The 22,337-nt window shown below is 40.2% G+C and overlaps 1 protein-coding gene across 2 annotated transcripts in view; it reads left to right on the top strand.

Moving 5' to 3' along the window:
* EPHA3 (EPH receptor A3) overlaps positions 1 to 22,337 on the top strand; it is a 434,619-nt gene that overhangs the window by 360,759 nt on the left and 51,523 nt on the right. For both annotated transcript variants that reach the window (XM_056559344.1, XM_056559343.1), the window contains exons 10-13: positions 8,864 to 8,989; positions 18,016 to 18,201; positions 20,056 to 20,117; positions 21,789 to 21,998. In XM_056559344.1, the coding sequence (XP_056415319.1) occupies positions 8,864 to 8,989; positions 18,016 to 18,201; positions 20,056 to 20,117; positions 21,789 to 21,998 (584 nt within the window). The remainder of the gene's footprint in view (positions 1 to 8,863; positions 8,990 to 18,015; positions 18,202 to 20,055; positions 20,118 to 21,788; positions 21,999 to 22,337) is intronic.

The raw sequence follows: 22,337 nt of genomic DNA, 5'->3' as shown, positions 1-22,337 counted from the left end.
TAACGGGGCGCAGCCATAAGCGCTCATGGTGAGCGCTAAGGCGCGTAGCGTCAACCTAGAGGTCGACGGTGATGCCCCGTCTCCTCCCTGTCCCCATACAGTTCTATGGGGGATGCGGGGAGGCACGAATGCGGCCCGCCTCTCCCATAGAGATGTATGGAGGAGGCGTGCTGGCCGCAACGTCATGCTGCGGCTGGCACGCCCCCTGCACGGGAGAGCCGCAGCACCGTACAGGAGCCCCAGCATTCGGACCCCCCGCAATCAAACACTTATCCCCTATCTTGAGGATAGGGGATAAGCGTTTGTAACGCTGCAGATGGCCTTTAATGAATTTGACTACCCACCAGCACTACACCCCAGTGCCCCCCCCCCCCCCCCCACACACACACACACACTTCCGACGAAGCTGGGATACATAGAAACGTGCGTTGGAATGTGTGCATGTGTTGGTGGGTAATCACATTCATCTATCTGTTATCTGTGTAGGTAAAACTTAACGGGGTAGATTTATCAAAACCTGTGTAGAGGAAGAGCGGTGCAATTGCCCATAGAAACCAGTCAGATCGCTTCTTTCATTTTTAAAAAGGCCTTTGAAAAATGAAAGAAGCGATCTGATTGGTCGCTATAGGCAACTGCACAGGTTTTGATATATCTCCCCAAATGTGTATATGTATATATGTGTGTATGTTTACTTCCAAACGACTAAAGATATTTCGATGAAACTTGGTACACATGTTACTTATACTGTATGCCAACTATTGTATATTTAAAAGGAGAGATTTGAGACATTACTACTGATAAAAGAGTAACTTTATGATGACTTTTGATGGTCCAGTTTGCAAGCCACACCCCTCCCACAAATCAAGACCCTTCTTTTTTCGGCCCTTTTTTTTGTTTCGGTCCACGGCTAAAAACACAATTTTCCCCCAATACACCCACATCACAGGTCCTTCACCTACAATCTCTTTACCACAGCTCAGGCCCACCTTACTCCACAAGCTCCACATCTCTGGGTTGCAAGTCATGCCCACTTCCAAAAAGCCCCGCCTCCTTCTATTTTTAGCCTACAATTTCTTCATTACAACTCAGTCCCACTTGAGGATGGGATTTGGTTTTGGCATATCAGGTCAGAATATGAAGTCGGGATATGAGATCAGGACATGAGGATGGGATGTAAGGACATATGTACAGAGAGTCATTCTACTAGGGCAGAATAACTCTGCAAACATGTTGACACTTTTTTTTCTGTCTGATGCTTGGTGGATTTGACATAGAGTAGTCTGCATGAAATTGAAGGTTTACAGAGGTACAGTAGACACCTCATAGACTTATATGGCAGAAATAAAATAGCTCCAAAAAAAAAAACTGTGCATGAGCCCCTAGTCTAGTATAACACATCAGATGTTAGCACATGCAGTCCTGGTGACAATATAGATTACCATCATCACTGGCTTCATATGCATAATGCATTTCCCTCTAACAGCTGGATCATGTTATCAGGTATTGTGGCAATCTGACAGGTATCCTGCTGGAGGGTGACGCCATACCATGGTGTAGTGTTTGACTGCCTCAGTGAAGCACATGTTCTCAAAGCTTAGGCTTAAATTGGCACTGTCAGATACAAAACCTTTTGATATGTTGTAAAGCATGCAAAAACAATAGGTTTCATTTGCAAATGCTTTCATTAGCAAATTTTCAGTATTTCATACTGAAAAAGTCAGTCAAACAACTGCCCCCCCCCCCCCTGCCTGCTTGGACACATACTAGTCCTGCTGTGTCCATGTGTCATCACCTATGTCATGGACACACTACCTTGATTGACAGCTGTGATCGCAGGGCTCACAGCTGGAGGAAAAATCCTCCCACTGTCAGTTTGTGTCCCGCTACTGTCAGTGAGGACAAGCTGGGAGTTGGAGTTTTGCTAATGCTAGGGGAGATGAGGGCAGACAGCATACTGAGGGAGGGGGCAGAGACCTGCACAGTGAGGCCACGCCCCCTCCCTTTGAGAGGAATTCAGACTAGTGAACTAAATTAAAAGTGTAATAAAAAAATAAAGGTACTAGACACATTAAAAAAAGACATATTAAAGACATATAAAAAAAGAAAAAAAAATGTATTGGATCTGACGGGTACGCTTTAGCTACACTGGCCCACATCTATCAATCTACCTGAAACCTCAGCTTTCATTTTACCAGAGCTCACTAAGATATGAAAGCTGAGCTGTGATTGATTGTTATGGGGATGCCAAGACAGTTTTGGCTTCAGGCAGATTGATAAATGTCGGCCATGTGTCTAGCAGTATACATTTACCGATACATATTGATGTTAACTGTGTCCATAGGACTCTATGCTTTAGTATGTGTCAGGGCTTTTTAATATGTCCTGTATTCTATAGCACAGTCTGCTGCAGTATCCTATACAAAGGCATCCTGTAAAAATAAGTATACCAAATGGAGTGTGTGTATTTTCACTGGAAGCCCCTGGGTGATGGTTACCACTGTAGGTAATCCATTAGAAGAATCAGGTAAATATATACAGGATATTTCTTCAGCTCTGTTCTCTCCCCTTCTATCAGTATTATTGTACAGGTTTAGACGCTGTGATGCGCCCTACCCCCCCCCCCCCCCCCCAGACCTCCTTTCATGCCAGCAGGGGGCTCTGCTTGGGTCCATCCTGATGCCAGGTCCCTCCTATTTCCAGTCAGCCATTAGAAAGCCAGAGGGAGAGAAAACTGCTGCTGCTTCTGATGATGTACGTGTAGTGTGTATTGTATGGAAGACATCACAAATATTAGGTTCCACCCACCAGCTGTAAATAGGAGGTGAAGCCTGAAGAGGGTAAACTGCTGAAAATTGTCATATTCAAGTTATGTAATGGCCATATATACAGTACACACAACAACGTATCCTAAAATGTTACCTGAAACTACTGGTAACACAATATTATTTTATTGGTGCGTTCTTTTAGTATTAAACATTTTTCTGACTTTTTAAAGCATAAGCCTCCTTTAACTGTATTTATTTTAGATATTATATTGTCTATGTACAGTAGAAGTGGTAGTATATTAATTTAGGTATTATATGGTCTATTTACATTCATATAATTGGTTGTATATAAATGTAGGTATAATATCATCTATTTACATGATCTAAATATACATTTAGGTGTAGCATGGTTAATTTACATACACTACAATTTGTAGAACCTAAATGTAGGTATTATATGGTCTATTAACGTACAGTAGAGTTTGTAGTATGTAGATTTAGGTATTATATGGTTTATGTATGTACAGTACAATTAATAGTATGTAGATTTAGGTATTATTCGGTCTATATATGTACAGTACAATTTATAGTATGTAGATTTAAGTATTGTAGGGTCTGTATACCTACAGTAAAATGTGTAGTATGTAGATTCATACTTATTTAGTCTATTTACATACAGTAGAATTTGTAATATGTAGTTTTAGGTATTATATGGTGTATGTATGTACAGTACAATTAATAGTATGTAGATTTAGGTATTATTCGGTCTATATATGTACAGTACAATTTATAGTATGTAGATTTAAGTATTGTAGGGTCCATATACCTACAGTAAAATGTGTAGTATGTAGATTCATACCTTATTTAGTCTATTTACATACAGTAGAATTTGTAATATGTAGTTTTAGGTATTATATGGTGTATGTATGTACAGTACAATTGGTAGTATGTAGATTTAGGTATTATATGTTCTATGTAAATACAATACAATTTGTTGTATGACCCCTGAGAACTGAAAGACGTCATACAGAAGTACAACATGATCTCTATGGCCTTATAGTAAAATAATGAATGCGAATTAGAGTTTGCAGTCTTGGGTTATTGTTACTTTTTCCGCTTTATTACTCTGTATACTTTACATAAGCATAAAGAAAGTTCCTATTGCAAGTGAAGGACAAATGTTTAAATGGATGTTGTTCACCATCTGGGGAGTTAGGGCTGCGGGCTCAAAGCTCTGAATGATCATTACCAGGCAGTTTATGGTTTCGCCAGAGGCGATGTTTACATTGGCCTTAATTGTGTTTGTTAATTGTATTGTTTTTACAGGCAGCAAGTTATAGCACCTTTTATACAATGGAACAATTCATCAGCGTTTCTAGGCGTTTCAGCATAACACCCTCGCCCTTAACAAAGAGCCCTGTTTATGCAGAGTCCCCCCGAAAACAAAATGACCCAGTCTCTATAGGAAAAGCGACTATTTCCTTCTCCTTCTCTTTAACCTGTCTGTTGATAGTTGTAGCTCTAAAATTAATTTGTCGTTTAACACGTTACAAATCCAGCTCAGCAATCCCTAAACCCTTCTGCTGAATTAAAGCGTATTTCCGTAAAACAGCCAGGACCATTTGTTATATGAAAATTAATTAAACTTGCTGAGTATTAGGAGAAACCAATGTGCCATTATTTATGTGTTATACAGAAGGCTTTTCTCCATTATAACCTTCGATTTCCTCTTTAAAATAAATAATAAGAAGAGAATTATGGCAGATAATGGGAGGGGGAAAGGAAGAAAGTACAAAATACAGGATGGTCCCCGGAAGATTGGAAGTAGCCAATACTTCTACTTAGAAACATCACTGTATTAGAACAAAAAAAACAAAAAAAACTTGCCCTTTTAAAAAATAAAAATCTTCTAAATATCAAGCAGAGTATAGCTGGGGATGAAAGGGGGCAGGGGGGCAGCATATTTGCCCTGTGTGCTGAGTGGTGTAGGGAGTGCCATTGAGAAGTTGGCAGACTGACAATCCTGCAAGATAGGTTCGAATTGATCCCTTGCTTGGGTTTCTTTAAATTTTAGACACTGTAAACCAATCAGCATACCCTCCATGCTTCTCTATGGGAGTGCTGGAGATACCCAAGTGATGTACTTGTATATCTCTGGCACTTCCATAGACAACGCATGGTACGTGTGCCGACCTCGTGCTCCATGCAGTGGGTAGATTCGGGATCCCATTATTGAGATTGTGGGTTCCCTTAAGTTGGACTCCCACGATTAGACACTTATCCCCTAGCCTGTCAATAGGGGATACAGTGGGGATAAAAAGTTTGGGCACCCCAGGTAAAAATTTGTATTAATGTGCATAAAGAAGCCAAGGAAAAATTGTAAAATCTCAAAAGGCATCAAATTACAGATTAGACATTCTTATAATATGTCTACAAAAGTTAGATTTTAGTTCCATCATTTACACTTTCAAAATAACAGAAAACAAAAATGGTATCTGCAAAAGTTTGGGCACCCTGCAGAGTTAATATCTTGTACTGCCCCCTTTGGCAAGTATCACAACTTGTAAACGCTTTTTGTAGCCAGCCAAGAGTCTTTCAATTCTTGTTTGAGGTATCTTTGCCCATTCTTCCTTACAAATGTCTTCCAGTTCTTTGAGATTTCTGGGCTGTCTCGCACTGCTCTTTTAAGGTCTATCCATAGATTTTCAATTATGTTGAGGTCAGGAGATTGTGAAGGCCATGGCAAAACCTTCAGTTTATGCCTCTTGATGTAATCCCCCATGGATTTCGAGGTGTGTTTAAGATCATTATCCATTTGTAGAAGCCATCCTCTCTTTAATTTCAGCTTTTTCACAGATGGCATCATTAGCATCCAAAATTTGCTGAAATGTTATTGAATCCATTTTTAATTCTACTCGTGAGATGTTCCCTGTTCCACTGGCTGCAATACAACCCCAAAGCATGGTTGATCCACCCCCATGCTTAACAGAGGTTCTTTTCATTAAAGATTGCTTTGCTCATTCTGGCCAAAAAGTTAAATTTTACCCTCATCGGTCCACAGAACTTGTTTCCAAAATGCATCAGGCTGGTCTCTATGTTCATTTGCAAAGTTCAATCACTGATTTTTGAGGTGAGGACGTAGTAGAGGTTTTCTTCTGGTGATTCTTCTATGAAGACCATATTTGTACAAGTATCTCTTTATAGTGGATAGTGTACCACAACTCCAGTGTCTGCCAGATCTTGCTGGATGGATTGTGCAGTCAAACGTGGGTTTTGAACAGTTTTTCTCACAATCCTGCAAGCTGTTTTGTCTGATATTTTTCTTGGTCTTCCAGATCTTGTTTTAACTTCCACTGTTCCTGATGCTGCCATTTCTTAATTACATTCCGAACAGAGGATATTGACATCTGAAAATGTTCTGATATCTTCTCATAGCCTTCTCCAGCTTTGTGAGAGTCAACTATTTTCAGTTTCTGATTTCTAGACAACTGCTTAGAAGAACCCATGGTGCTGATAGTTGGGGCAAGGTCAGATAAATCTGGGCATTTAAAACCTTTGAGATTGACATCACCTGGTCTTCCCAGATGATGATTGAGAACAATCCATGACACTGGCAAGTCTCAGATTTGCAAAGGGGGCAGTACATGCTATAAATTCTGCAGGGTGCCCAAACTTTTGCAGACGCCTTTTTTTTTTCCTGTTATTTTGAAAGTGTAAATGATGGAAATAAAATCTAACTTTTGTTGACATATTATTAGAATGTCTAATCTGTAATTTGATGCCTTTTGGAGATTTTTCCATTTTTCCTTGGCTTCTTTATGCACATGAATACAAATTTTTCTTTCAATAGTTTTTTTATTGAATTTTACCAAAGTAGAAAAACAAAGATGTATAAAGGACAGGCGCAGCTGTCAACTTATTATTTTACAACCAACTTTTGATCCCCACTGTATGTTTTTTTTTTACACTTGAGTACCTCTTTTATATAGGATTTGGTCAAAGACTCATTGAACATATAAATATCTCTCCTGATCCCTTCATTCACATACAGACTTAGTTTGGTCAAGCTTAATGTTCTCATTGAGAAGAGAGAAAGCTACTCAGGATTCCTCTGTGGTTCATTTTACCAAGAACTTTATATGACCATCATTTGTAGTCCCATTAAGATTGTAAGGTGCAACACACATGCTCAACTTCAACTCCATTCAGATGGGGACACTGGACTCCTGTTTTTGTGATTGGTGATTAGTGTTGCTAGCGAATATTCGCAATTTGAATTTTATTCGCGAATATCGCATATTCGCGAATTCGCGAATATTCGTGAATATAGTGCTATATATTCGTAATTACAAATATTCGTTTTTTTTTATTAATTTTTTTATTTTTTTCACAGTACACATCACAGTGATCATCCCTCTCTGCTTCCAGCTTATGTGGTGTAAGAAGGCTCTCATACTACTGTGTGAGACCGGTGTGCGAATTTTCGCGTATGCTAATTTTCGCATATGCGAATTTTCGATTATGCAAATTTTTGCATATGCAAATTTTCGCATATGTTAATTTTCGCGCACGCAAATTTTCGCATATGCGAAAATAAAACGAGAATATTACGAATATGCGAATATTCGTCCATATATTCGCGAACATTCGCGAATTCGAATATGGCCTATGCCGCTCAACACTATTGGTGATGTGACCCATGTGATGGGACCCCCAGTGATTAGCCACTTATTCCTTATTCTGTGAATAAGGTGGCAAGTGTATATATCCGAAGAAAATCAAATGGACATGGACTTATTCTATATAACTGGATGGTGATATTAGATCTCATCTACACTGGGGGGGCTCAAGTAGTTAAGTACGACCTCAAAGCACATGCATGTTTAGCAGAACATGTACATATTCTGAATGTGGAAAGGAGAGAAAGCCACTTCGAGGCACCTTTGGTGGTGGCTTGTCTCCCCAAGAACAAAAGGATTGGGCAGTTAAGGTCCAATATGCTTAATCCTTACATTAGATGGTTGGCCAGTCCCGTATAATGCATATGGTCAATGATAAGCAGCAGAAATTTGTGCCAAAGATTTTTAGACCTTGAAGGGGTACTCCGGGGAACTAAACCCATAGCCCATCCTTTCCTTTTCACCAAGCTATGTATTTGTCTAAATATCATTAATTTGCTTTATAGAGCAGTTTTCCTTTTTCAGCTGTCACTTACATGCAAGGAGTGTGAGAAAAATGTCATCTTCAGATCCAGTCTGTCTCCTCAGTGAGAGCAGCCCCCTCCCTTCAAGACAAACACCATGTGATTCTGTCTGGTCTGGAGCTCTGGCTGTACAGCCACACCTCCCCTTCCTCTCCTCTCCCCTCCCCCTCCCCTTCCCTTCCTCTCCATGTGTGCCTGAGAGAAGCTCAGAGAAGATTCGCTATCTCCTCAGCCCTGCTTGTTTTCTGCTGACTGCTGCCATTCAGAGCACAGCATAATTTATTGCTGGGGGAATGGATAGTCTGAAAGAGAAGTCATTTAGTGTGTGAGGCTGACTGTTTACAGCACAGCATGCACACAGATAGTGAAAGTGAAAGCAATTGGCTGGCAGCCATTACACAGAGCTGCACTGACTTCTGGGAGTTGTAGTCTGTGCTGCAAACAAGGAAAGAAAAGTATTTAGGAGACATCAGGGGCCAAAGGAACTGCAAAAAACACATTGATAACTACAGGAGACACAGGCATTTTTCTTTTTCTTAACTTCCCCAGAGTAACCTTTTAACTTACAACTATCGGAGATACGCACCACCATTGCTGAACAGTGGTATTAAACACTAGCCCTCCAAGGTTATTTGAGGAATACTACCAACTACCATTTCTAAACAAATTATAATGTAGTATATGTATAAAATTGAGTATCCATGGAAGTAGTAGGGAAAGTGTTCGATATTTCCATCTCTTTCATAGGCATCAAAACCTACCTCTAAAAACTTGCATTTGCCCATGTATAGGCTTTAACTCAGGAACAGGAATTAAATTCTATAAGATATGCTCAAATGCTGATAGCAGAAATTAATTACCAGTTACAGAAATGTTGCATTTTCTTCCCTAACAGTAAAGTATCCTGGACTCAGGACATACGTAGATCCTCACACCTATGAAGATCCTAGCCAAGCGGTGCATGAATTTGCGAAGGAGCTGGACTCTTCATGTATAGCCATAGATAAAGTTATAGGAGCAGGTAAGAAACAAGAGTCTTGAGTTACATCAACTAAAAAAAAATACAAAAAAATGTTTTTAATAAGTGTTATATGTAATAAATTTGTAATGAGCTGCAGGGACCCACTAAACGTCACTGAATAGAAAGGCCATGTGTGAGCTTAGGATATATGGCATGTACATTGGCTGTCAAGGGTAACAAGCAATGCTGCTTTATGAGAGGCTGGTTACATTGGCAATAATGGTCCTCATTATAAAAGCGGCATATATGCATATTCAATGATTCATATATATACACCTGGGTAAGATTTTTATACAAAACATATTGCATTTTGGTCTTTGTGGTCCTTTAAACTTTGGCTGGCAAGTCATGTTGGGAATTGTATTCTACCAATGCATTCTCCAGGCCAACTACAAAATGTGCCAGTACAAGGTTTTATTATCAGCTAATATACGTCGCTTTGATTATTTGTAGGTCTGGGCCTTTAAAAGTGCATACCTGGTTGTACAGTTAAGGAGAATGTATGTAATAGAATGTATTTCTTAGTCGGGAATTGTATCTGGAAATGCTTTCTATTAAACCGCTAGTTCTGCATTGATTTTAAGGCCTTCTAGTTATTTTTTATTAGCTAATAATAATATAGCGTAGGTAGGAGCTATACAATAAAATATTAATACTGAGCAGTTTGTCTAACGTTGTCAAGGACTTGTATGACAGCGACACAGGAACTGGAAAATACAGGCGCGGTTGGATGTTATATTTACAGATGTAGCAGAGCTAATGTTGTTTTTAATCACTTTTGGTGCAGTTTAACATTTTAAAATAGTTTATTTTTGTGGTAAATGTCTGCAAACCGGTAGAACATGACAGGGAATACCGCAGAATACCCACATTGCTTTTAATGGACCAGACGTAGTCAAGTAGAGACTAAGCTTGGCCCATTTCTGAACAAGTCATTTTTTTTTTTTTTAGGGGGCACAAAAGTAAAGACATTCTGCCAGTTTACCCACCTATACCAAAAATATATTGGTGGATGAATGTAAAAATGAAGATAACACAATGCTGGCGTCTTCTCATGTGTCATTGTTACATCGGACGATCCGAGAGGCTGTGAGCGCCCTGGGGCGTCCACTACTGCCGTCCAATTTGATAAGGACACATGAAAAGACCCCAGTATTGGTGAGTGCCAGATGTGATATCTTGAGTTTTACATTGGTACATACCTTGCCTACGGTACAGAACACAACTTCGCTGCATTGTATTGGCCTGTGCCCTCAATCACCATGAGACTAAGAGCCCTATATTGTTAAGCATAGATACTTAGCAGTGTCATACCCTATTCTATGTGTGTACATTATAGTGTTGGATGTAAAGATGTAAACATACGCTCTTGCACTCATTTATCATTTGCAACTACCTTCGTTTTTGAGCTTACACTTTCACCCTTTTGCCAGTTTCCATTGCGCAAAATTTATTATATTGTCACAAGATGTGTGATACATTTTAATATACTTTTTTGTGTGGTTTGTATATCATTTATTGAGTGAAGTCGTGCAGAAATTGAAACTTTTCAATGGCCATGTTCACACATATTTTTTGGCCATATTATCAACTGTCAAAAATTAAAAAAAATTAGGAAAAAAATGCTAAAAAAAGTTACTTTTTTTATTTTTTAATGGCTGGACATACTGTCCCAAAATCCTGGCAACAATAAATGGCAAGTCACTTCATGCCAGCTAAAATTAATGAATGTGCACTTTGCTATTTTGATATTGATTTAAATATTACCCAATAGTTATTTACACTGCTCAAAAAAATAAAGGGAACACTTAAACAACACAATGTAACTCCAAGTCAATCACACTTCTGTGAAATCACACTGTCCACTCAGGAATCAACAATGAATGACAATCAATTTCACAAGCTGTTGTGCAAATGGAACAGACAACAGGTGGAAATTATAGGCAATTGGCAAGACACCCCCAATAAAGGAGTAGTTCTGCAGGTGGTGACCACAGACCACTTCTCAGTTCCTATGCTACTTGGCTGATGTTTTGGTCACTTTTGAATGCTGGCGGTTGTTTCACTCTAGTGGTTGCATGAGACTGAGTCTACAACCCACACAAGGGGCTCAGGTAGTGCAGCTCATCCAGGATGGAAAATCAATGTGAGCTGTGGCAAGAAGGTTTGCTGTGTCTGTCAGCATAGTGTCCAGAGCATGGAGGCGCTACCAGGAGGAGCACTGCCAGAGCCCTGCAAAATAACCTCCAGCAGGCCACAAATGTGCATATGTCCACTCAAACGGTCAGAAACAGACTCCATGAGGATGGTATGAGGGCCTGACGTCCACAGGTGGGGGTTGTGCTTACAGCCCAACACCGTGCAGGATGTTTGGCATTGCCAGAGAACACAATATTGGCAAATTCACCACTGGCACACTGTGCTCTTCACAGATGAAAGCAGGTTCACACTGAGCACATGTGACAGACGTGAGTCTGGAGACGCCATGGAGAACGTTCTGCTGCCTGCAACATCCTCCAGTGGGTCAATAATGGTGTGGGGTGGCATTTCTTTGGGGGGCTGCACAGCCCTCCATGTTCTTGCCAGAGGTAGCCTGACTGCCATTAGGTACCGAGATGAGATTCTCAGACCCCTTGTGAGACCATATGCTGGTGCGGTTGGCCCTGGGTTCCTCCTAATGCAAGACAAAGCTAGACTTCATGTGGCTGGAGTGTGTCAGCAGTTCCTTCAAGAGGAAGTCATTGATGCTATGGACTGGTTCACGTGTTCCCCAGACCTGAATCCGGTTGAGCACACCTGGGACATCATGTCTCGCTCCATCTTGCACCACAGACTGTCCAGGAGTTGGCGGATGCTTTAGTCCAGGTCTGGGAGGACATCCCTCGGGAGACCATCCGCCACCTCATCATGAGCATGCCCAGGCGTTGTAGTGAGGTCATACGGGTACATGGAGGCCACACACACTACTGAGCCTCATATTGACTTGTTTTAAGGACATTACATGAAAGTTGATCAGCCTGTAGTGGGGTTTTCCACTTTGATTTTGAGTGTGACACCATATCCAGACCTCCATGGGTTGATAAATTTGATTTCCATTGATATTTGTGTGATTTTGTTGTCAGCACATTCAACTATGTAAAGACGAAAGTATTTCATATGATTAGTTCATTCATTCAGATCTAGGATGTGTTATCTTAGTGTTATCTTAGAGATATATCGTCTAATCCCACAGGGAGTGGTGACACGGCTGTTCCAAGAGTCCCCCAGGTGAGCGCATACCACACGGGGGTGAAAGTGGGCATATCCACCCACAGAATCACAAGAGATGCTGTCCTCTCCTTGTTTTCTCTCTTCTTCTTTTACCTTATAGGAACTGTACAGAGCAGGAACAAATCCCCATAGCAAACCTCTCCTGCTCTGGACAGTCCCTGACATGGACAGATGGCAGTAGAGAGCACTGTGGTAAGATAGAAAGGAACTATACAACTTCCTCTGGAGCATACAGCAGCTGATAAGTCCTGAAAGGGTTAAGACTTTTAAATAGAAGTAATTTACAAATCTGTATATCTTTCTGGCACCAGTTGATTAGAAAAAAAATTTCCCACGGAAGTACCCCTTTAACCCCTTAAGGACGCAGGACGTAAATGTACGTCCTGGTGCGGTGGTACTTAACGCACCAGGACGTACATTTACGTCCTAAGCATAACCGCGGGCATCGGAGCGATGCCCGTGTCATGCGCGGCTGATCCCGGCTGCTGATCGCAGCCAGGGACCCGCCGGTAATGGCCGACGCCCGCGATCTCGCGGGCGTCCGCCATTAACCCCTCAGGTGCCGGGATCAATACAGATCCCGGCATCTGCGGCAGTGCGCTATTTGAATGAATGATCGGATCGCCCGCAGCGCTGCTGCGGGGATCCGATCATTCATAACGCCGCACGGAGGTCCCCTCTCCTTCCTCCGTGCGGCTCCCGGCGTCTCCTGCTCTGGTCTGTGATCGAGCAGACCAGAGCAGAAGATGACCGAAAACACTGATCTGTTCTATGTCCTATACATAGAACAGATCAGTATTAGCAATCATGGTATTGCTATGAATTGTCCCCTATGGGGACTATTTAAGTGTAAAAAAAATGTAAAAAAAATGTAAAAGTAAAAGTAAAAAAAAAGAGAAAAATCCCCTCCCCCAATAAAAAAGTAAAACGTCCGTTTTTTCCTATTTTACCCCCAAGAAGCGTAATTTTTTTTATAGACATATTTGGTATCGCCGCGTGCGTAAATGTCCGAAATATTAAAATAAAATGTTAATGATCCCGTACGGTTAACAGCGTGAACAAAAAAGTCCAAAATTCCTACTTTTTTTATACATTTTATTAAAAAAAATTATAAAAAATGTATTAAAAGTTTTTTATATGCAAATGTGGTATAAAAAAAAGTACAGATCATGGCGCAAAAAATGAGCCCCCATACCGCCACTTTTACGGAAAAATAAAAAAGTTATAGGTCATCAAAATAAAGGGATTATAAACGTACTAATTTGGTTAAAAAGTTTGTGATTTTTTTTAAGCGCAACAATAATATTAAAGTAAGTAATAATGGGTATCATTTTAATCGTATTGACCCTCAGAATAAAGAACACACGTCATTTTTACCATAAATTGTACGGCGTGAAAATGAAACCTTCCAAAATTAGCAAAATTGCGTTTTTCATTTTAATTTCCCCACAAAAATAGTGTTTTTTGGTTGCGCCATACATTTTATGATATAATGAGTTATGTCATTACAAAGGACAACTGGTCGCGCAAAAAACAAGCCCTCATACTAGTCTGTGGATGAAAATATAAAAGAGTTATGATTTTTAGAAGGCGAGGAGGAAAAAATGAAAACGTTAAAATTAAATTGTCTGAGTCCTTAAGGCCAAAATGGGCTGAGTCCTTAAGGGGTTAAACCACACCCCCTTTATAGTTCAAAAACTAAAAATAACAAGCATGTGTTAAAAAGTCAAATGCTGAAAACAATTGTGCAAAATGCACCAGAAAGCAGGTGCCAAAAATCTTCTTATACTCCCTTCCATTGTTTAGATGAGCCTTTTTAGTAACTCTAAAGAATTCCTTAGGTAGTACATTGTGACAATATAATGTTAGCTCTGCTACATCTACACTCTTTGGGGGACATTTATAAATGAGATTTACTTCACTTCAGTTTTCTAAATGTCTCTGCAAATTTTTTGCACTATTTTTTTGCGCAATTTTCGGTAGAACATCTTTTAAAGTTGTCTACTGTTTGGTGCACCGTACCCAAAAAAAATTCTTGCTCAAAGCCTACTTTTTTTGCGAAAACCTAAATTTATCAAGTGCTTTGTAACTTTTTGGTAAATTTTGAGCAACTGTGCAAACAATACACCAAGCAAACGGGTAAAATCTCTAATACCTTACACCAATATTGATAAATGTCCCCCATTGGGTTTACCTGGAACCCTGTCTGCTATCATATATACTGCGCCTAACTTAGCTACATCTGATCCACTATATCTGCAGATGTGCCATTTCCGTGAACTGTGCAGGGTCAAGGCTCCAGCACTGCAGATATTCCTTTCTGTAGTGTTGTCCCATCTCTCAGTGCTGTTTTCCAGTTTTATTTAATTAGAAATGACAGGAAGACAAAAGTTGTTCAAATACTGGTCTGCAAACTGAATAAAAGAACCACATGATATTCTGTTTAACTGATGATTTTATCCTTTTGTAGTCAGGTGTAAAGATGTGTATGTGTGTGTGTGTGTGTGTGTGTATATATATATATATATATATATATATATATATATATATATATATATATATATTGCAAGATCTAAAAAAAAATGATAAGCAAGATAAGGGCTGCAATGGCCATAACACTCCAGCAGGCTTCCAGTATTACTCTAATGTCCTATAATAATCGTAGTTAAATTTACTGGATCATTGAACACATTGAATGGAGCTATCCGGCAATGAAACACTAAGGCTTCTGTATGCCACTGTAATACAGGACCCATAGAAGTCTAAGGGGCTGCAGTTTAACCCTGTAAACCTCTAATTTCATAGAGAAAAAAATGCCAAGCTTCATCAGAAGCCATATTAAATAGGCACCCTGCCCTTATAGCATAGTTTATATATTAGAGAGTATCTTAGTATACAGTGCACTGTACATAGACTTCATACATTGCACTGTACAGTGGGATTTATCAGTTCCCACTTTGTTTACCCAATTTTTCCAGCTTGCATTTTTTCCCTTTGGCCAGGTTCAACTGCACAGAATAAAAAAAGAAAAATAAGATAAAATCTAGAACATAGGCCTTATGCGACTTATTGGGCCTCATTGGAGTGTAGTTTGCTTTGTAGGCTTTTGTTTCCGCATTTTTCCATGGTATTTACTATTGTTTCTTGTATTTGGTGATTTTCCCTACATTTTACTTTTTTTTATTTACACATGCTCTGAGCTGTCAGGTTTTCTAGAGCTCAAGTCCATAAGATTTTATGTGGAAACATCAATAAATTTGTAGGTTTCTTTAGAAAATGTGTTTTTTGGGGGGAGACAAGCCCCTTTCCCTGATAGCCACATCCCTTTTTAGGGTTTTCTGAGTAAAGTGGAGCGTTAGTAGGGTTTTTTGGATCTTTTATCCGAAATTCTGATGCATGACACATGTGATACAAAAAAAACCTTACAAAATCTACTTGGAAAAGCCTAAATAAATGAGGCCCAACATTTACCAGATCAAAGATAATCAACATGAGTGGTGAATAAATAAAAGGACCTCATTTACAGTTAGACTAGGGCTACATGGTGACCAATATTGCACAATAGCAGTTTTCAGCTAAGTCGCGTGGCTAAAATATTTTGTGTGACTTGTCTGCGACTTGCTGTCATGCAGTCTTATCACAGTTGTACCTTGGTGGTTAACAAAATAACCAAATCATAGATAAGTCACTGCCAACTTGCCTAGAGGTCTTGTTAGGCTTGCAAACCAAAATCTGGATGGAATTTCTGTCACATCACCATTCACTAACATTATGACCCTCATTTACTAAGAGTGTTGGGTTTTTACTAGTGTGACATGTTGTTTCAGCTATTTCTAGGTGGAAATGTCCAGCCATTTATTCACAGGATTTTTTGTAAATTCCATAATAAAAAGGTTGGGTTGGGAAACCACTACCCTTTTCCAGCCAACTATGCCCCCTTTGAGACAGACCTCGCCCTCTTTCCGGATTTTTACAATGCAATGTCAGGTTTTTCAGATTTTCTTGTCGCACAGTGGTGGTGACATGTCTTAGACACTATGCGCCGACATCATTTTAAATAACCCTCAAAAACACGAGTCGGTTTTAGCATGGTAAATGTGGGCCTATGTGCAGAATCACGTGATCTTTGTGTCACATGACCAAAGCCACCATGTAGCCCTAGCCTTAGAGTAGTGTTCTTTCATGCCAAGACCTTTTGTCGTGCAATAGATAACCTTGAAGTGTGCAAGACAAGGCTGAGGACACAAGGGTCAATATTTTTAGGGGGGTTCAAAAAACGGAAAATGATGCAAATCCATTCATTAGAATTTTTGTAAATCCAGCCAAACAATCTGGTCAGGCTTTTCTCTCTGTCAAACACTTGTGTTCTTTTCCAACCTACAACAATGTAGTCTCCCAATAAAGGGCTGATCCCACTTTTGGGTGGCTGGCTCTTAATTATGCCTATGCATTATCTTATTTTGACTCTTGAAACATTAATGAACTTGTACACAATAGTACACAAGGTAAAAGTATGTTCAGCTAAAAGTATAGTGCACGTGGAAGACTCTAGGTTGAAAGGAAACCCAGCACTCATTTGTGTCTTCTAGTGATTTTATTCAGCAGGCAGCAAAAATACACCTGCTGAATGCATTATGACTGTTGAGTAGGGCCCATGTGGATCCAAAACGTGCTCAGCATGTGTATGTGTGCTGACTAAAAATCACCAGAAGACACATCCAGGTGCTGAACTTGTCCAAACAGCAGAGATCACAAGCAGTCATAGAAAGGACTGTACAGTGGTCCCTCGACAAGATCACAAGCAGTCATAGAAAGGACTGTACAGTGGTCCCTCAACATACGATGGTAATCCCTTCCAAATGGACCATTGTTTGTTGAAACCATCGCATGTTGAGGGATCCGTGCAATGGAAACTATAGGACAGTGGTCTACAACCTGTGGACCTCCAGATGTTGGAAAAATATAACACCCAGCATGCCCGGACAGCCGTTGGCTGTCCGGGCATGCTGGGTGTTGTAGTTTTGCAACATCTGGAGGTCCGCAGGTTGTAGACCACTGTTATAGGAAGTTGTTCTCACCTGTCCCCGCCGCTCCGGACCGTCACCGCTCTTCACCGCTGCCTGGGATGTCGCCCTCCATCGGGTGTCCCCGACGCTCCGGCAAGGCATCTGCTTCCCCGGCATCCGCGATCTCCGTCGCCGCCATCACGTCGCTATGCACGCCGCTCCTATTGGATGACGGGACGGCATGCGCAGCGACGTGATGACGTCGATGGAGAGCACCGACGATGCAGGGGATCCTGAAGAGGACGCGCCGGAGCCCCGAGGACAGGTGAGTGATCGTCAGCAGACCACACGGGGCACCGTAAACGGCTATCCGGTGGCAGCTGAAGCAGTCTGCGCTGCCGGATAGCCGTTTATGCGATGGCCCCGACATATAAAAGCATCGTATGTTGATGCTGCCTTCAACATGCGATGGCCTCTGAGAGGCCATCGCATGTTGAAATTATCGTATGTCGGGGCCATCGTAGGTCGGGGGGTCACTGTACATATTTGCCTCCATTGCTGGTCCATGCAGATAGATCTATAAAAACACACAAACTGTTGCATGTAGTTGCATCCTGCTCTCTGGCATTAATGTACTTCCAGTGTTTGCTCTACACTTCACAAACACACTCAGGCTAAAAAATGACTATAATTTTTACATATGTTCAATATATTGTTGCTATCCTCTACCTTCTGTCCACTTTGCTATAGGAGAATTTGGTGAAGTTTGCAGCGGTCGTCTGAAGCTTCCGTCTAAGAAGGAAATCAGTGTGGCCATTAAAACACTGAAAGTTGGTTACACGGAAAAACAAAGGAGGGATTTCTTGAGTGAAGCCAGCATTATGGGGCAGTTTGAGCACCCCAACATCATAAGGCTGGAGGGAGTAGTTACAAAAAGTAAGTCCTATTAGAAGATGACACATTACTGACAGTCTGTAACGTGAGATAAAATGATATGTACTCAACTGCTGTAACATTGTACAGCAAAATGTGAAAAGATTTGTGTTTAAAAGGGTTCTCCGGTGAAAACATTTTTTTCTTAAATCAGCTAGAGCCTGAAAGTTAAACAGATTTGTAAATTACTTCTATTTAAAAATGTTAATCCTTCAAGGACTTATCAGCTGCTGTATGCTCCAGAGGAAGTTCTTTTCTTTTTGAATTTCTTTTCTATCTGACCACACTGCTCTCTGCTGTCACCTCTGTCCATGTCAGGAACTGTCCAGAGCAGGATAGATTTGCTTTTGAGATTTGCTCCTGCTCTGGACAGTTCCTGATACAGACAGAGGTGTCAGCAGAGAGCACTGTGGTCAGGCAGAAAATAAATTAAAAAAGAAAAGAACTTCCTCTGGAGCATACAGCAGCTGATAAGTACTGAAATGATTAAGATTTTTTAATAGAAGTAATTTACTAATCTGTTTAACTTTAAAAAAAAAAAAAAAATGTTTTCCACCGGAGTACCCCTTTAAGGGTTGCAACTTGTTACCCTTAGTATAACTGTTAGGGCCTGGTCACACTACAGAATTTTCATGCTGAATTTTGGCAAATTGCTTGCAGCAGCCTTCCTTCCCATCAGTTTTAGTTGGAGACTGCTGCTCCTCCGTGTACTCTGTGAGTGATTGATTCTGATGAGAAATTGATTCTGCCTAAAGAATGAACATTCTTTTGGCAAAATCTCCATGGAGCGGCACTTTGTGAACTGTCAAATGAGCACTGTCACATTCAAAAATGTTTTATATGTTGGACATCTTACCAAAGCCTTAAAGGGGTACTCCGCCCCTGGCATCTTATCCCCTATCCAAAGGATAGGGGATAAGATGTCAGATCGCCGCGGTCCCACTGCTGGGGACCCCAGGGATCGCCGCTGTCGCACCCTACCATCATTACTGCACAGAGCGAGTTCGCTCTGTGCGTAATGACGGGCGATACAGGGGCCGGAGCAGCGTGATGTCATGGCTCCGCCCCTCATGACATCATGGCCCGTCCCCTTAATGAAAGTCTATGGCAGGGGGCGTGACGACCACCACACCCCCTTCCCATAGACTTGTATTGACGGGGCGGGCCGTGACGTCACGAAGGGCGGAGCCGTGACGTCACGAAGGGCGGAGCCGTGACGTAACGATGCTCCGGCCCCTGTATTGCCCGTCATTACGTGCAGAGCGATCTCGCTTTGCGCAGTAATGAAAGCGGGGTGCTGCAGCAGCGATCCCCAGGGTCCCCAACAGCGGGACCCCAGCGATCTGACATCTTATCCCCTTTCCTTTGGATAGAGGATAAGATGTCTAGGGGAGGAGTACGCCTTTAACCTTTCTAATATACTTTATAAGAAATTTTTATTTTGTTTTATAAAGTATAGTAGAAAGGTTAATGTTTTGCCAAGGTGTACTGTACAACATATAAAAAGTTTTTGTATCTCATTTGTTTTAGAAATTTCTGCTACTGTCCCTTTCATCTGAAACATCACCATTCAAATGAATTGAATGGATTTTTATTTGCAGAAATTTCTGTAAAAAAATCTTCTAAAGTATCCCTACAATGGCAGTGATTCTGTGGGCAGCCAGGGGGTAATGTCATGGCGGGCAACGAACAGTGCAATGGGGAGAACAGAAGGTCTAATTCTGCTCCACTTCCTTCCAGTTTTATGGCAAAAGGCATAAGAGGTGGAATTTACCTTAAAAGTCTCAGTTGTACAGGATAAACTATAAAGTCGTGTTGAATGTATACAAAGAGTAATTTATATGTAAATGTTTCCAGGCAAACCGGTTATGATTGTGACTGAGTACATGGAGAATGGCTCTCTGGATAGCTTCCTCCGGGTAAGTAGGAGAACATCTCTAAATGCGTATTTATTACCAGCAATTTCAGACATTTATATACTTTTACACACATTTTCTCCTCTTTTCTATCTCCAATGTTGTGTTTTACGGAGACAATGAATAACTTAATACATTTATAAAGTGACAGGTTCCTTCATTATTATGTCATTGGCACAATTATGTATAGTCACACTCTGCCCTCTATATATCAGTGCTGATGCCAGGATTGCCATTATCGTACTTGTGACTATTGAACAGATCCCATATTTTGGGTTCCATGCTATATGACATCATTATTGGCCAGGTAGTGCTGCGGTTAGATTTCGCTCCACATTTTATTTAACATTTTTATTTAATTTATTAGGCTGTAAGAAAGTTAAACTAAGTAGAAATGAAGTTCACAATTTACAGAAGAAAGGGCTAGGTTTACATTATGTTTTTGCATTCTTGTTTTGTATTTTTTTTTTACTTTTTAATGATCTTAGCAATACTTTTGGCATTTCTCAGTTTTTCTTCAAAAGTTGTGTATATTAGTCTTAATGTTTTTTTTATTATTTCCCCTGTATTTTTTCTCAGCATTTTTCTAATTAAAAGTCATGTGATTCTTTCATCATTTGACTCAAGATTTAGTATTGAAGAATTTGGGGGGAAAATGCTAGAAAAAAGGCAATATACTGTATACAGACTTTTGCCAGTATCTACTCCCTTGAAAGCCAATGGGAGGAAAATGGCAAGATTTCATGAACAAATGTCATACCCTTAGCATGCTGTAATTTAGGAAAAATACCCCTGAGCCTAATAAAATCACAAAAGGGTGCAAAATGCAAAAAAAAAAAAAAAACAACAAAAAAATGCTTTGTGGGTATGGCTTTCATATTTCACTATTGACTCCAAGCTAACATCTGGCCATAGCATTTTTGGCCTAAAAAAAACTCTATACAGCCAGTTATTATTTGATTTAAATAACTGCTCATTCCTAATTTAAGAGTCCAGTGGGTGGTCTTATTTCAGATCAACAACCTTTCAATCGTTTACAAACAGATATTACTGTCACTGAGTAGAACTGCCCACTAGACTTCTAAGCCCGTAAGGAGCAAAGATTTATGTTATATAAATATATACTTAGTGAGAACGTGGGATTGTAGTTTAAGGATGCTCTGAGACATTCATGTTTTGTTCAGTTCCGCAATGGCCCAATTCATCTGAATAGAAATCCATGTGCTTGTTGCACAGTCATCCCCACACAGATAAATGAAATCGAAATTTTGGAAACAAATCTGCCATGTGTGAACTGATTTTAGCTTCCAAACTATTGTAAAGCCTCAACAAAACCTGAATCAGTAAGAGCACCCAATGTTACTATTTTCATAATAAATCTATTCCTAGTAGTGTATTTAGAATATTTGCCCTTACACATAGTTGTGTGGTTTTATGCACATGTGGATTTTTACCAGTTGTTCCAGTACAAGCCCCAGAGAGTAGGGAGCCTACCGCCAGTGTGTTAGAACAATATACGGCTCCATATCAGTGAAATGAGGACAATTATCACAGTAAATTGGGCAGATATGTGATAATTATAAACAGGAATGTAATTGATAATTTATAGACGGCTCTTTACAATCATTTAATGGCCAATTAGCATCTGAATTGTCTGCTTGAAATTCCTTCCAGAAACATGATGCTCAATTTACAGTCATCCAGCTGGTGGGTATGTTACGTGGCATCGCATCTGGCATGAAATATCTCTCGGACATGGGTTATGTCCACCGTGACTTGGCGGCGAGGAATATTCTCATCAATGTTAACCTGGTGTGCAAAGTTTCTGACTTTGGGTTGTCTCGTGTGCTAGAGGATGATCCTGAGGCAGCTTATACAACAAGGGTGAGAAATATATTTACTGTATGTCTGAATTCCCCTGCATTCTTAATAGTCACTACTACCAGGACATATTCAGCCTCAGAGTAAAGAGTTAACATTACTCAGTTCTAGGAAGATGTGTAAGAGTATTTTGTGTTAGTTTTTTTACTATGACAACATTGTATTACATTTTTCTTCTTTCGTCATACACTGCATATAAAAATAAAAAATAAAACATGAAAAAATTGGAAATTATATATTTCAAACATTGTAGCCTAGGAGGTGATACAGCATATGCATTCTGCACAATTTTTTGAGGTTCTTGGTTCATGAACTGAATGACATGCAAAGCCTTGCATAAGT

The sequence above is a fragment of the Hyla sarda genome, chromosome 2 (assembly GCF_029499605.1).
Source record: "Hyla sarda isolate aHylSar1 chromosome 2, aHylSar1.hap1, whole genome shotgun sequence".
NCBI lineage: Eukaryota > Metazoa > Chordata > Amphibia > Anura > Hylidae > Hyla > Hyla sarda.
The sequence above is the reverse complement of the archived record's forward strand: the minus strand, read 5'-3'. Positions and strand labels throughout refer to the sequence as shown.